The sequence below is a fragment of the Phasianus colchicus genome, chromosome 3 (genome assembly GCF_987193195.1).
Source record: "Phasianus colchicus chromosome 3, bPhaCol1.hap1.1, whole genome shotgun sequence".
NCBI classification, from domain to species: Eukaryota; Metazoa; Chordata; class Aves; order Galliformes; family Phasianidae; genus Phasianus; species Phasianus colchicus.
In genome coordinates, this window is record NC_143438.1 from 15,584,128 (window position 1) to 15,597,073 (window position 12,946).

Genomic DNA, 12,946 nt, shown 5'->3' on the forward strand with positions numbered 1-12,946 from the left:
GATTAACTAGCCACATAAAATCAAAACAGTTAGAGAACATGTTTTGGAGTCCTGACCTCCTATAAAAGTGACCTGAACAAAGTGAAGGTCTGTGAAAGTTAGAATTATTTTCCTGCTAGGAAAGATCCATATATAAACAAAAATTCTGCAAAAAATTACAATTAACATATGTGGGTCACTTTTAACCAGAGTTAGAGGACCATGGTTTATGTTTCTCCACTACCTAATGAAGTAAGAAAGCTCCACAGACATCTACAGAACAAAGCTAACATGGAATTAAAGGCAAAATCACCAATTAAGCATGCACACAGTTTTGTGCACAGGTTTAAATAAGTACTGAGGAACATACGTTGGTAAAGATGACTGCAGACAAATGTCCCCTATTTTGTGATGACTGGGAAATATATGATTAAAGGTGTTTCCCTTGTTGTTGTCTTTTTTTTTTTTTCCTCTCAACAAAGAGGCAAGATCCGAGACCAAATTTTGTTTTCAAAGCAATTCAATTTTCTTACTGAACAAACTATCAATAAAACACTATGTGAAACACTAATTTAAAAAAAAAAAAAAGATTGTTCATAGCAGCAAATATCTTTTTCTCCGTATGTCTTCAAAGTGAATGAATTAAAAATCTTCTCCCAGTTTGTAACAAATGTTTGAAAACATGGTCTGGAAAGTCCCTATCATGGATCTTCCAACCCAGTTTGGAAGCCACAAATTTCTAGAGGATTTTAGTGTCTTATAGACAGAAACATCGCAATAAGAATTTGTGGGGAGAAGATCAAGACAAACCATGGTTGTCTGCAGAGAAAACAGGCAAGGACCCGGAAGACTTCCCCAGTGCATACTTTGAGCTATTTTCAACAGACAAGATTTCTACTAATTAATAAGCAATGATAAGCAAGGAAGTGAAACTGAAAAACACTTTTTAAACCACCAGGAAAAGTTATACAAAGTTTAGGAAAATATACAGAATCTTTAAGAACTTCACCAAATTCTGCTTGGAGACATCCAAAGAGACCTATTCTTGATGCTCTTGAGAAGTAAGGCTATTAAACAAGCTCAACTTTGATTTTCCAAAATACCCGGTGCTACGTTTACTATAAACACAGAACAATGCTGTGTTTTAGAGTATTGCATAAGATCCTGCTTTTCTTCCCCCCACTGAAAATGCCAAGACATGTCATAAGATGTATTTCAACATCCTAGGAAATATTCTGGCAACATTTAATGCAACGATGGTATGGATTAAGGAATTTACAAAAAGACAGAAGAGTGCATGTAGAAACATCACACCGATCACTTGAAAAATCTAGGAATACTGAAGGAGAAATGAAAAATACATTTGAGCAATCGAGACATTCCTTTTTCCCAGTATTTACCATGAACTAGGTTTTGGTTTTATTTTTATATGAGTTTAGAACAACATAAAATAATGTGATTTGAAAACTTGTATTAAAGCTAAACATTACAAATATTATTGCAAAAAGACCTAAATAGCTTTCTCTGAGTGAAAGCTCCCTTCCCTCTAGAATCTGAATGTTAGTTTTATTCTTTGTATACCTAACACTCAGTATTTGCTCCTGTTTAAAGTTCTGAGAAGGCAGGAAGTTTAACCCATTTATTTTTGTTTTATACTCCACAGAAGCATTTTCTCTCTTTTGCAAACACTGTTTTAACTCAAAAAGACTCTAAACAAAATTACCAAAAAACCACCATTCTAAATACTTATAGATTAAGATAAGATCTTTTAAAGATGAACTCATATTGCACTTTCTATATATAAAACTTAATTTCTAACGTCAACATACTGATTATAGCACCTGGAAAACACTTATACCAAAAATAACTATATTACTCTACTGAGATACAACTTTCTGCAATCTGTTCTAAGTTCATATCATGCTAATAAACTTGCAAGTATTCTTAAGTATTCTTTATATAGATTTTTAGAAATATTTGAAATAGGATACATATTGTCATGGTACTTTTGATTCATCTGTTGAAACCATCGCCCTCACTCCACTTTCCTAGTATGTCTGAATACCTAATGAAAAATCTCAGTCACTTACTCAGAACTTCCACTACATTTCAAAAGTGCCATGATTATTATATATTTTTTTTAAAAGCTTCTTTTCAAGTTAAAGGGAGTTAGTAAAGTTGTTGCCTCTTCCTTTTCCCTGTTGAATCTGTATGAAAATGTTCCTGAATATTCATCTAAATGAAGACTGATGAATTACCTAACATCACTGACATGGGAGCAGATACAAGGCTGATTCTTTACCTTGCAGAAAGCTGGTTATTATAGCTGAAGGAATTAGATGTATTTTCTTGTCCATTGGTCATTCTTTCATGCATGCTATGGGAGAAGAGAGCGTTCTCTGCATCGCTGCATCAGTGCTGCTACAGTTCCTTCTATTAAGGTGAGCGGAGAAAGAGTGAGAAGTCTTGAATAGTGTTTTGTGTTTCCTATAGACTTCATGGATAAGAATATAAAACTGGACAGGAAAGGGACTCACTCTAGGTAAAGAAGAAAAACTGTGCTCACAGATGGACAAGATAGGTCAAGTGAAATCTCCTGAAGGCTTCAAAAGGGACAGACAGATTCACGTCAGGATATTCAGGATCATTTAGATTACAGCTGTACAAAACTAACTTACAGAGAGGTTCAAGATAATTCCTTTCTGCTGCTAGGGGCCATTCCCTAGATGTATACTTCCTGGATAAATCCCCTATTTTTCACTCCCAAAAGCAGCAGAGGAACACTGTAGAAAATTGCACATTTTCTAATAACACAGAATAGAATTAGCATTTGACTAATCAAGGAAAGGACTTCCAGTGCTATTTGAAACATTCTGCCTTCCCTGGGAAGGAGTAACAGTTGTACTCATGGTTACACATTGCAAACTTAAAATCCTTTCTCCATTTAATTTGAGACCATTCTTAAACATCCAGTTCATTACCAGAATCACCATTCCGTTTTCCTATGACTTAGGAAAACCATTATTAGTTTCTGTTAGTGCCAGTAAACAATACCAGAAAGAGTGATTTTAAGAACTGAGATACTGTTTTCTCATTAAATGCCGAGGTGACTGCCACTATATCAATCCCAGAATTTGTGACTTAACAAAAAAGCCTGGAAATCAAATACAACACGCTGGAGGTCTCACTTTCACTACTGAAAAATTAAGTTTGCATTTGCTGCAGTTTGTATCTGTGAGATATCCAATTATAGAAGGGAGAGGAAACAAGTTATTTTGTTTTTACTCATTTGTGGAATGAGCGACATACAGGGACTTTTAGAGAAGTCTCCTGCACGCATTGTTGATGTCTTTTTGCTGAAATGCTTGTCAGTAAAATAACTATCTCAATGAATAAATGCAGTAGGCATTAAATGTCAAATATGGTTACTTTCATAGTTTGGAATTGTCATCTTCTTAATATTTCAAATGTTAAATGCAGTAAGCAATGACAAATAAACCAGGATGACACTGTGATTATTTCAGAGTGCTGGAGCACTTCTTGTATGAAGAGAGGCTGAGAGAGTTGGGATTGTTCAGCCTAGAGATGAGAGGGCTCTGGGGAGACCTCACTGAGGCTTTCCAGTATCTAAAAACTACCTACAGGAAAGTTGGAGAAGAACTTATCAGAGTGTAGTTATAAGAGAATGGGTAATGACTTTAAACTAAAAGAGGGAAGATTTAGGTTTTTTGAAGAAATTCTTTACTCAGAGAATAGTGAGGCAGTGGCACAGGCTGCCCAGAGAATCTGTGGATGCTCTGTCTCTGGAAGTGCTCAAGGCCAGGTTGGAGGGGACCCTGGGCAGCCTAATCCAGGGAGTGGATGGACTTTACGGTCTCTTCCAACCTAACCCAAACAACAATTCTACAAATGCGTTCTTTTTAATTTGTATTAGTCTATGTTTAAACTGTGAACCAGTGCTACATGAAATCTTTTTTGTAACGTAACAGCTTGACCAACAGTGTGCCCTCATGGCCAGGAAGGTCAACAGCATTAAGAAGAATGTAGCCAGAATGTAGAGGGAGGTGATTCTCCCCCTCTACTCTGTGCTGGTGAGGCTACCTCTGGAGTACTGTGTCCAGTGTTGGGCTCCTCAGCTCAAGACAGATAGGAAGTACTGGGAGAGAGAGTCCAGTGGAAGGCCACAGAGATGAGCGGCCTGGAGCATCTCCCTTATGAGGAAAGGCTGAGAGACTGTGACTCTTCAGTCTGAAGAAGACTGAGGGGGGATCTTATCAGTACGTATAAATACCTAAAGGGTAGAAGTCAGGTGGATGGGGCCAGACTGTTTTTGGTGATGACCAGTGACGGGACAAGGGACAACAGGCAGAAACTGGAACACAGGAAACTCCACATGAACATGAAGAAAAACATCTTTCCTGTGAAGGTGATAGCACTGGAACAGGCTGAGAGAGAGGTTGTGGAGACTCCTTCTCTGGAGATATTCAGAGCTCACATGAATGCTTTCCTGTGTAAACAACCCTAGGAACCTGCTTTAGCAGAGAGGTTGGACTCAAACCTTGACAATTTTGTGATTTTGTCTCTGGAAGTCGGTAAAGCAAATAAAATTTTGACTGAAGCAACTGAAACAGCTGCAGGTACTAGTGAAAAAACAGATATACCCCTGCACAAGAGATTATATACTCAGAATTCATCCTTTTAGACTGAAAATGAAGAAAACTGTAGGATTAATACATGACTTGGAAATGCTGCATACTGTAATAAAAGTAATAACTGGCAATTCAAGTCAGAACATTAAATACGACTGCTTGAATCCATTAATTATGTACATTTCATTCAAGGACATAGTGCTGAAAGACAAGAGATGAAGAGGATATTTGGCAATCTTCACTTATTTAATTCTAAGGAAACTACCTCACCAATTCATATCCTGAGATGGGAATTAAAGAAAGAAAATGGTTCTGCCTCTCTTTTACGTGGGGAGTCAAATGAAAAACTAAATGCATATATGGGAAAAGAACCAGCAAACAGGCTTAGACTGACAGTATGCCTATTTACAGAAGCACCATCTATAAGAGCCTACCTCACCTTATGTTGTACTAAGTATTTGCACATTAAATTTTTCTCTTCTATTACACTTCTTTATCCCAAGCCTATTATAATTCTACCCCCTAAAATAGACAGTCTTTTGAAGAGACTGATGGCTGACAGTTTTCATGCCTGGGAATTCAAACCTATATATATTTATCAGTACACAAACAGAACAAACAGTCATTACATCTACTTGGTGCGACTTCTGCAAACATTTACTTAGGAGGACGGTCAAACACAGTATTGTTTTTCTGTGTCTGTAGTTGTTTTTAAATTTTTTTTTAAATAAAGCCAGAGTTTTATGACTTCAGAGGATAAGACTCTGGAGAAAATCAGCACAATTATGTTTTAAGAGACAAATACGCATAAAACTTGTCAGAGAATGAAGGCACTTTAGTAATGTCTATGTACAGTTACTATATGCTAATGAAAACAATTTTAGATCCACAGCATTACTTTCTTCTTGCACTGAATGGCACTCAAAGTTTGCATGTTCAGCATTATCTTTCCCTTCAACTTTGCAAACAACAGCACCATTTTGTTCTTGGCATGTTCAATCCTACATAAATAGAAGTTTTCCAATATCAAAAATTAGTGCAGGACATTCAGTAAGCTATTACTGTTATCGTTTTCTAAGTTTGCACTACACAAATGAAAGCATACAAGTTAGACAAACTAACATTGAAATAACAATGAACTGAAGGGTAAGAATAGTCATGGAAGAATGTTTCTTGAGAACAAGATTCTGATACTAAACCAAAAACTTTACTGTAGCCTAAATTCTGCTCAAAGACTACATACTGCAGAGCACAGAACACGAACATAGAAGCAAGGTACTTCCTATTACATGAGAGAAAGACATTGATTCTTACATCTCATTAAAGTTGACAGATCAGTTAAGAACTCATTATTATTTGCAGATGTGAGCTGATTGCTAACATAAAAAATTAAATGACAGCTTTTTCCTAAAATTTAGACGATGGAATCGTTACGTTTTACCTCCAGACAAACAAGGTGACTGTTTTATTTTAAATAAACGTTCTTCAGGTTTAAGTGGTAAGCATATTCCAGGAGTGAGATTCTAATGCAGATGGAATTTCATTAACTCAAACTGCTCATCTGCAAGAAGCATTACAGCAAACTACATACTCAGTTGTTTGGGGTATTTTGAAGAAGAGTTTTTAACATTTTGCTACTTCTCATTCCAGTTGACATTTGACTTGCAATATCTCTGTTACAGGTGATTGCACATAAAGATTTAAAGACACATACATATTTTCTAGCAACCATGATAAACTAAGATTTGGATTTTTGAGGGATAAATTTAAAACTAAACTTTATATTGCTGCATTGAATTTTCATTGTGTGTTATTGGTCTTAGCCAGTTGAAATGGTCTTTCAGAAATGACCAAAATTATCTCCATAGCTACCCTGTTCATTACTATATTTTTACTTCTTTCTGATCTTCCATCAGAACATAAACCACAGACATTCAAGAACAACTAAAGCAGCACTAATACACAGAGTAAGCCATTTCAGAAATGTGCCAGCCATTTTGATACTAAGTGGTTGCTCAAATGTCAACTATTATATTTACTGGATCATATTCACTTACTACCATGTCAGGGAGGCTGCCTCTAACTTTTAAGAAGGTGAAAAGGATTGGTGAAATGACCTCTAAATTCCTGGCTAGGGACAGGACCTATTAAGAGATTGTCATCCTTCACTAAACAATTTCTTCAAAATGGAAATACACAACACATGTTCAGCTTCAGATTTTGCAACCAATTACAATGTGATGATGCTTGAGGAACAAAGATGAGGGGGGACCTTTGAGATTCACCACAAAACTATGTTTGATTCTCACATTAAACACAATGACAGTGTAAGACCTTAAATATTACCACCATATATTTTCAGCACAGCCTGATGATCACTTATAAAGTATATGGCTCATATTGAGAATTTTTAGTAAATTTTAAGACCAGTTATCAATAAAATGTAGAGGAAGATGAAAGAATCTTTAACAATAAGACTGTATAGATAAGACCCAAAAGAGTACCTTGTTGAAGAGAGCCTAGATCTTAGATTGGCTTTTCATAATGGTAATGTTTAAAAATACTAACAGATGGTCTACCCAAAATGTCCTTCAAATTCTGTAACTACACCTAAAGGAACATTATAATAATTATGCCAATGAGTGGTAACTAAGAATAACTGTTTTTAAAGAAAATTTCAATTCTCAGAACGTTAAGCATCCCATGCAATCCAGTTACAAAATCCTCAATTTTGAGATCGTCAGTCAAATTGAAACAGATGATTCATTCAAGGCAAAAATAAATATAATCAGACATATTTCAACTGTAAAACAAAGTAAGTAGGAAATAGCCTAAAAGGTCATGGAAATATTAAGTGTACTGCACAGACTATGCTACAAGCTGTAATAAGCCAAAATACCACATCCTGCCAAGCAGAGGGAAGGAGTAATTAAGAAATCAGAAATTAAGCACTGATCCTAGAACATTCATAGAATTATTTCTAAAGATTACTAACAAAATCCTTTCCCTGAACAGCAAACAAAAGTCCTGCTGCACTCACCCATCCAAAACCCTTTAATATAGTTTATATAGTATGACACTTTCAAATACAGTACATCTGTAATCAAAGTGTGGAACATGTCAAATTAACCATATCAATCACTAATAATTGTTTGTACGCTGCTAAATTTTATATTATAGGATCAGTACAAATTTCTAAAGGAGTTTTAAAAGCCTTAAAATAAATTTATGCAATAAGCCCTACTAAATGTACCATACTGTAGGTCCCCTCAACAAAGACTAAAGCTTATTCAACAAAATATGCTATTTTAATTCCCCTTGTTATGGTTAAGAATACGGCAGCTGAATTCCTGCATTTTTTTTTTAACATGCTTTTAATAGCATGCAATACTTACAGCAAAGCATAACAATATTTCTTTCCCCCATCCTCAATCACCACCTTCCTTTTTCTATGTCATGCAGTGTGAATGACTATAAAGACGACCTATTTCATTTAGAATCAAAACAAACATCATGTTTTCTTAATTTTATTTAGTTTCACTACAAATTTAAGGAAAATGTGTGAATAAGATTGGGAATTTTCTTATGAAGAGGTGCTTTTGATGAACATTGTCTTGGGTGAGACGTGGATCTTCAGGAGAAATACTGAAATTTTTTCAAAGGTACATAGTGCTGCAAAATAACCCGAGCATTAATCTGCTTCAAAACTGAGGAAATAAACCAAATTTCGTTTTTGAATTTCATCCTCTGTTCTTTGTGACACACATCAACCAGAGCCTTCTCTTACAAAAACGCTTGTGCTACCACAAATGGATGGACCTACAGTAAGAGTTAGTGTTGCTGAACACTAATGGGTGCCTTAAGCAAAGGAAGAAATATTAAGATACCATCATGCAGGTTTACTGAACTCACCTGACAGAGATGTAAAACCATTCTCTAGAAGCAGAGATGCATGCACAAAAGTAAGAACATGATTGCAAGTAAAATCTTCAAAATGAAGAAAGCATCCTGGTAAAAATAAAAAGCAAAATTCCCAGGTTCCTCACCTCTCGCTTTGCAAGCAGCACATTAGGAACAATATGAGGCAGGCAGCGTCCCAACATTAGCATGACACTTTTCTCACTGTCTGCAATTCGAGATACCTAGAAAATAGAGTATATTTACACATTTATAACTGAAGTAAAGGAATAGAAAAACATCCTTTTTGATTGGTTACTCACAGAAACTTGTACGCTTGGGCTTGGCAATTGGTGGGCTAACTTCAAAAGCATGAATCCACTTGTTGAAACTCAAAATTTCCCAGTAATTACATAGCTATAACTAGGTAGCATATTTTAGCTAAAATCCTTTTTTCTTAATTTTCATGCTCATAAACTTACGTTTCTGTGTACCTCGATAAGTCTTGAAACAAAAATATTGATGGTTTAACTACTGCTAACACACAGTAGAAATCTTCTAGTTTATGCCAAGTGGGAAACGTACCTCTGATCCCAAACGACTATCTGCTGACATTCGACAGAAAGACAGTAGTGCTTGATGGAAAGCTGGTGACAATTTCCTGAAATATTATCAAAAAGGAAGGGTGAGGGAAAGTACAGATTAGAAAGGTAATGACTTTCACTCTGGTTCAGCCAGATAGATAAAATAACATTCAACAGCATTTGTTTTCAATTTTCAGTGAAGCATGCAGTAGAATATTCACAATTATCTTTCACTTTTATGATTTCCAGTTTGTAACTAGAAAACAATAGATGTCCTAATTAACAAGTTACTTTCAGTTCCTAAAAATGTAATATCTTTCTGATTGCTTCACAGACAAAAATAGAAAAGGAAGAAGAAGAAAAAGACGACATAAAGAAAAGGAAGTTTCAGCAATACAAGAGGAAGCATACTCTTCTGCAAACTGAAGGAAAAAATACTGCAAGCAACCAGCAGTTTTTGCTCAACGCTCTGATTCTGTACATTGGAATAAAAAGTTTGAGTAGTCCATCAATTACAATCTTCTGCATTAAATCCAGACTGCACTGCCAATCTAGAATCTAAATGTTGGGTTCAGATGGATACTGAAAGCCTGACTTAAGTTGCTGCCTAATCCTTGATGTTTATCTCTAGAAGTACCACCCCATGGATATGCACTGAACCAGCAAACACAGTCCAGCTACTCAAAAAAAGCCTCAAGTATAAACATAAAATTCTGATAAGAGTCTCAGAACTACTTTGTCCAAGGAGAATAATTTGGCAGAAATGATCTCAGATGAGCATTACTGATCATTACGCAGTACAGGCAACTATTGGCAGCAGCACCCTATGCTTTTATCTTCTGTATTTAGAGGCTAATCTAACTGCTTCATCCACCATGCTTCAAGAAAGAAGGAGCATTTGTCCTCCAGGCAGAGGACACTTTCTTTCTTATGTGGAAAAAACACCTTTTAATACTTCAACTCTTAAAACTGCTATTTTGAGAGCTTAAGTGAACAAAAGTCTACATACATGTAATTGTACGTGTATGGACATATATATTTTTATTCAATAGGTTGAGAAGTTACCACAGGAAATATATATAAATCTTTTCTAACCAAAGAAAGAAAAACATGGAACACCAATGTTAAGAATCGAATTTCTTACTTAAAACTGTCTAATCTAAACCAGAAGATTTAGATAAATATAGCAGAATAGTCTTCCTCTTCTCTTTAAATTTTAGTTAAGTCAGTTTATTTTAATTCAAATCAGCTTGATTTTGTAGAAGAGTTCACTTAAGAAAAATAATAAGAGATCCAGACGGTAGTGAGTCGTAAAGGACCTTGGTTTAATACTATGCTAGCCCTTACTGCATAAAAGCATTACTGAATGTCATATTTGCTGACGCTATTCTAGCCTTTAATAACACTGGGAGAACTGGAGCAAGTGTTGCAAAGCAGTACTGTAATATCAACAGAATCAAAGCCAAATTTTTATTTTATCTTTGCACTCCACAGAATGTCAAATTCTTATCTACCTGAAACCTTAATTAAATACTCAAATTAGGGCAAAGTTCTATCTTCATTTTGCAGAGAAAAAAAAAAACCAAAAACAAGTGTGACAGCATTTCTCTTGAATTTCCCTAGGGGTTAATTAACAGCAAGCTCTGGGCAGCATAGACTCCGTAAGTCCTACTGTCTACATTTACATTCTAGAAAGCTTCTTTATGAAATTTAATAAAGCGTCTCCTCACAGAAACAGTGACACACTCAGGCCCCTTTCACCAAGTCAGTAGAAAGTCTTTTCAAGGACCAACAGATGCCAGTAACGAAGTGCAAATCTAAGAAAGCATGAAGAAAAATGCAAGCACTACTCTTTTCCCTACATAACTAGGAGAAAAGAGACAATTTACTGAAAAATTGACTGCTACATAAAGAAAACACCTTGTGTTTGGTTCAAATTACCAAACGCCTAAAATGAGTTGAATAAATATATGTGATGGAGACTATTTAAACTTCTGCTAGTGCTTTCTCCTGCAATCTGTTACACAAGGCACTTCTCCAAGGATCCCCATGTCCTCATTTTTGGGCATGTACACACACCTGTTCCTATTACAGTCACATCAAGCAGGCTCACTTGCACTCCCATCATCTTTTCCCATCTGGTTAAGATTTATGCCAAGAATCCATCCTCTAGCTACAGTAGTAACAGTCTTGTCTTTGAGAAACAAGTCCCAGCTTTTAATGCAGTTTTTTAACACCTCTTGAATAAACTGTAGTAATTGTTTTCTACAAATAACTGTCTTAAACTGAATGAAATATATATGCAGTAGGTAAGTTTCTTGAGATCTGTGGGAGAAGCAGCATTGTTTAAGAAGTAATATAATTCTTTCATGTAGTCAGCTGAGAGAAATGAGTCTATAAAACACTATCAAGGATTGTTTCCTTTGATCCTTCACTGACATGTAAAATAGGAAATTCAGTACCAAAATAGCTACATGTTACACACACTACTTATTTCTGCAGCAAACGCTGTATCAGTGCATCTCTGAAATTAATGGACTCCATGTAAACTGAAGGTTTCATTCAGTGTAGATGTTTTTCTAAAAAAAATGCTGCAGCAGCCATACATCACTGCACATGGATTTTAAAGACGTGTGAGCCAGAAAAATAAATTAACTTAGCTATTCTAGAAACTTGTCATATTTCCTCTGGAATTCCTTCCTTATTCATAGATCTCATCCTATTTTAATACCCATCCTCTTCTATCTCCAAACCATCAATCTACCATTTGTGTTCTTAATTCCTCCCAGCAATCCCAATTACGCTGAACAAAAAGAAACTTGCAAGAAGGCACAGATGAAGGCAAGCATGCAAATTTACAGTCATAAATGTATGACAGGTACAAATTTTGATTATTACATAGCCTCAATGTTCAGCTAGAATATGAAAGAAATATAAAAATACATTAAACAAATCCTGAAAGTTTAAATGGAACCACTGAAAAAACTCAGATAAGTCTCACCTGAGTTTTACTTTCTTACTAAGCACTAATCAATTCAATTAAAACAGAAGAAATTAGTAGTAACACTAACCTACTGCATTCAGAAATTAAATATCTTTCCTGCTGCTCCACTCTAAAAAAAACTGCCTTCATCTCCCAGGATTAATGTGAGAACTTACAAGACACATAGGATTTGCAAGCAAAGTTAATTATTAGCAAAGGTAGCTACTTTTTTTTTTTTTTTTTTTGGAGGGAGGCGAGCAGGGGAAGTAATTTTCAGCTTCTATTCATTTTTTTTAATCTGTGTAGAATACCACACACGTCCATTTCTGCTTTTTATTACTTTCCTATGCATGCCCTCAGTTGTACACATCACTATCTCTGCAGCCCGCTCAACTCCTAGTAGTGCACCATTGTTTGTCTTCTACTTATTAAATAAGTTACTTCCCTTCTTCACTATCATGCTTAAAAAGCTTGCATATTTGAGAGACTTTCCCAGCAACATTCAAACGCACAGACTCATAGTCCAAGTAACAACATGAATACTTTATTTTAATTAAAAGAATCATAGTTACCTAAGGAAGAAAAGCCTCAAATTCAAATGTCAAAAAACGAGAGAGAATATCAGTGGATACTATTTCTGATTAAAAAAAAAAAAATCTAAGTTTTTAAGTACCCTAGGTGAGTAACTATTAGACCTGCATCTCCAGATGCAAAAATTCATGTTTTTCCAACCACTCTCCAAGTTGAAAAGGTTTCATTACAAAATTAAAATGTAATGGAGAACACAAATAACCTGTTTTCTCATTCATCACTTTAATTTTGGCTTTTCATTTTTGACACAAGGATTATGGCAA

At 35.4% G+C, this 12,946-nt stretch overlaps 1 protein-coding gene across 5 annotated transcripts in view; it reads right to left on the reverse strand.

Annotated features, from left to right (window-relative positions):
• The window catches only part of RELCH (RAB11 binding and LisH domain, coiled-coil and HEAT repeat containing), a 72,966-nt gene that overhangs the window by 33,552 nt on the left and 26,468 nt on the right, over positions 1–12,946 (reverse strand). For all 5 annotated transcript variants that reach the window (XM_090137034.1, XM_031589253.2, XM_090137035.1 and 2 more), the window contains exons 9-10: positions 9,111–9,186; positions 8,675–8,770 (exon numbers count right to left, since the gene is read on the reverse strand). In XM_090137034.1, coding sequence (XP_089993160.1) covers positions 8,675–8,770; positions 9,111–9,186 — 172 coding nt within the window. The remainder of the gene's footprint in view (positions 1–8,674; positions 8,771–9,110; positions 9,187–12,946) is intronic.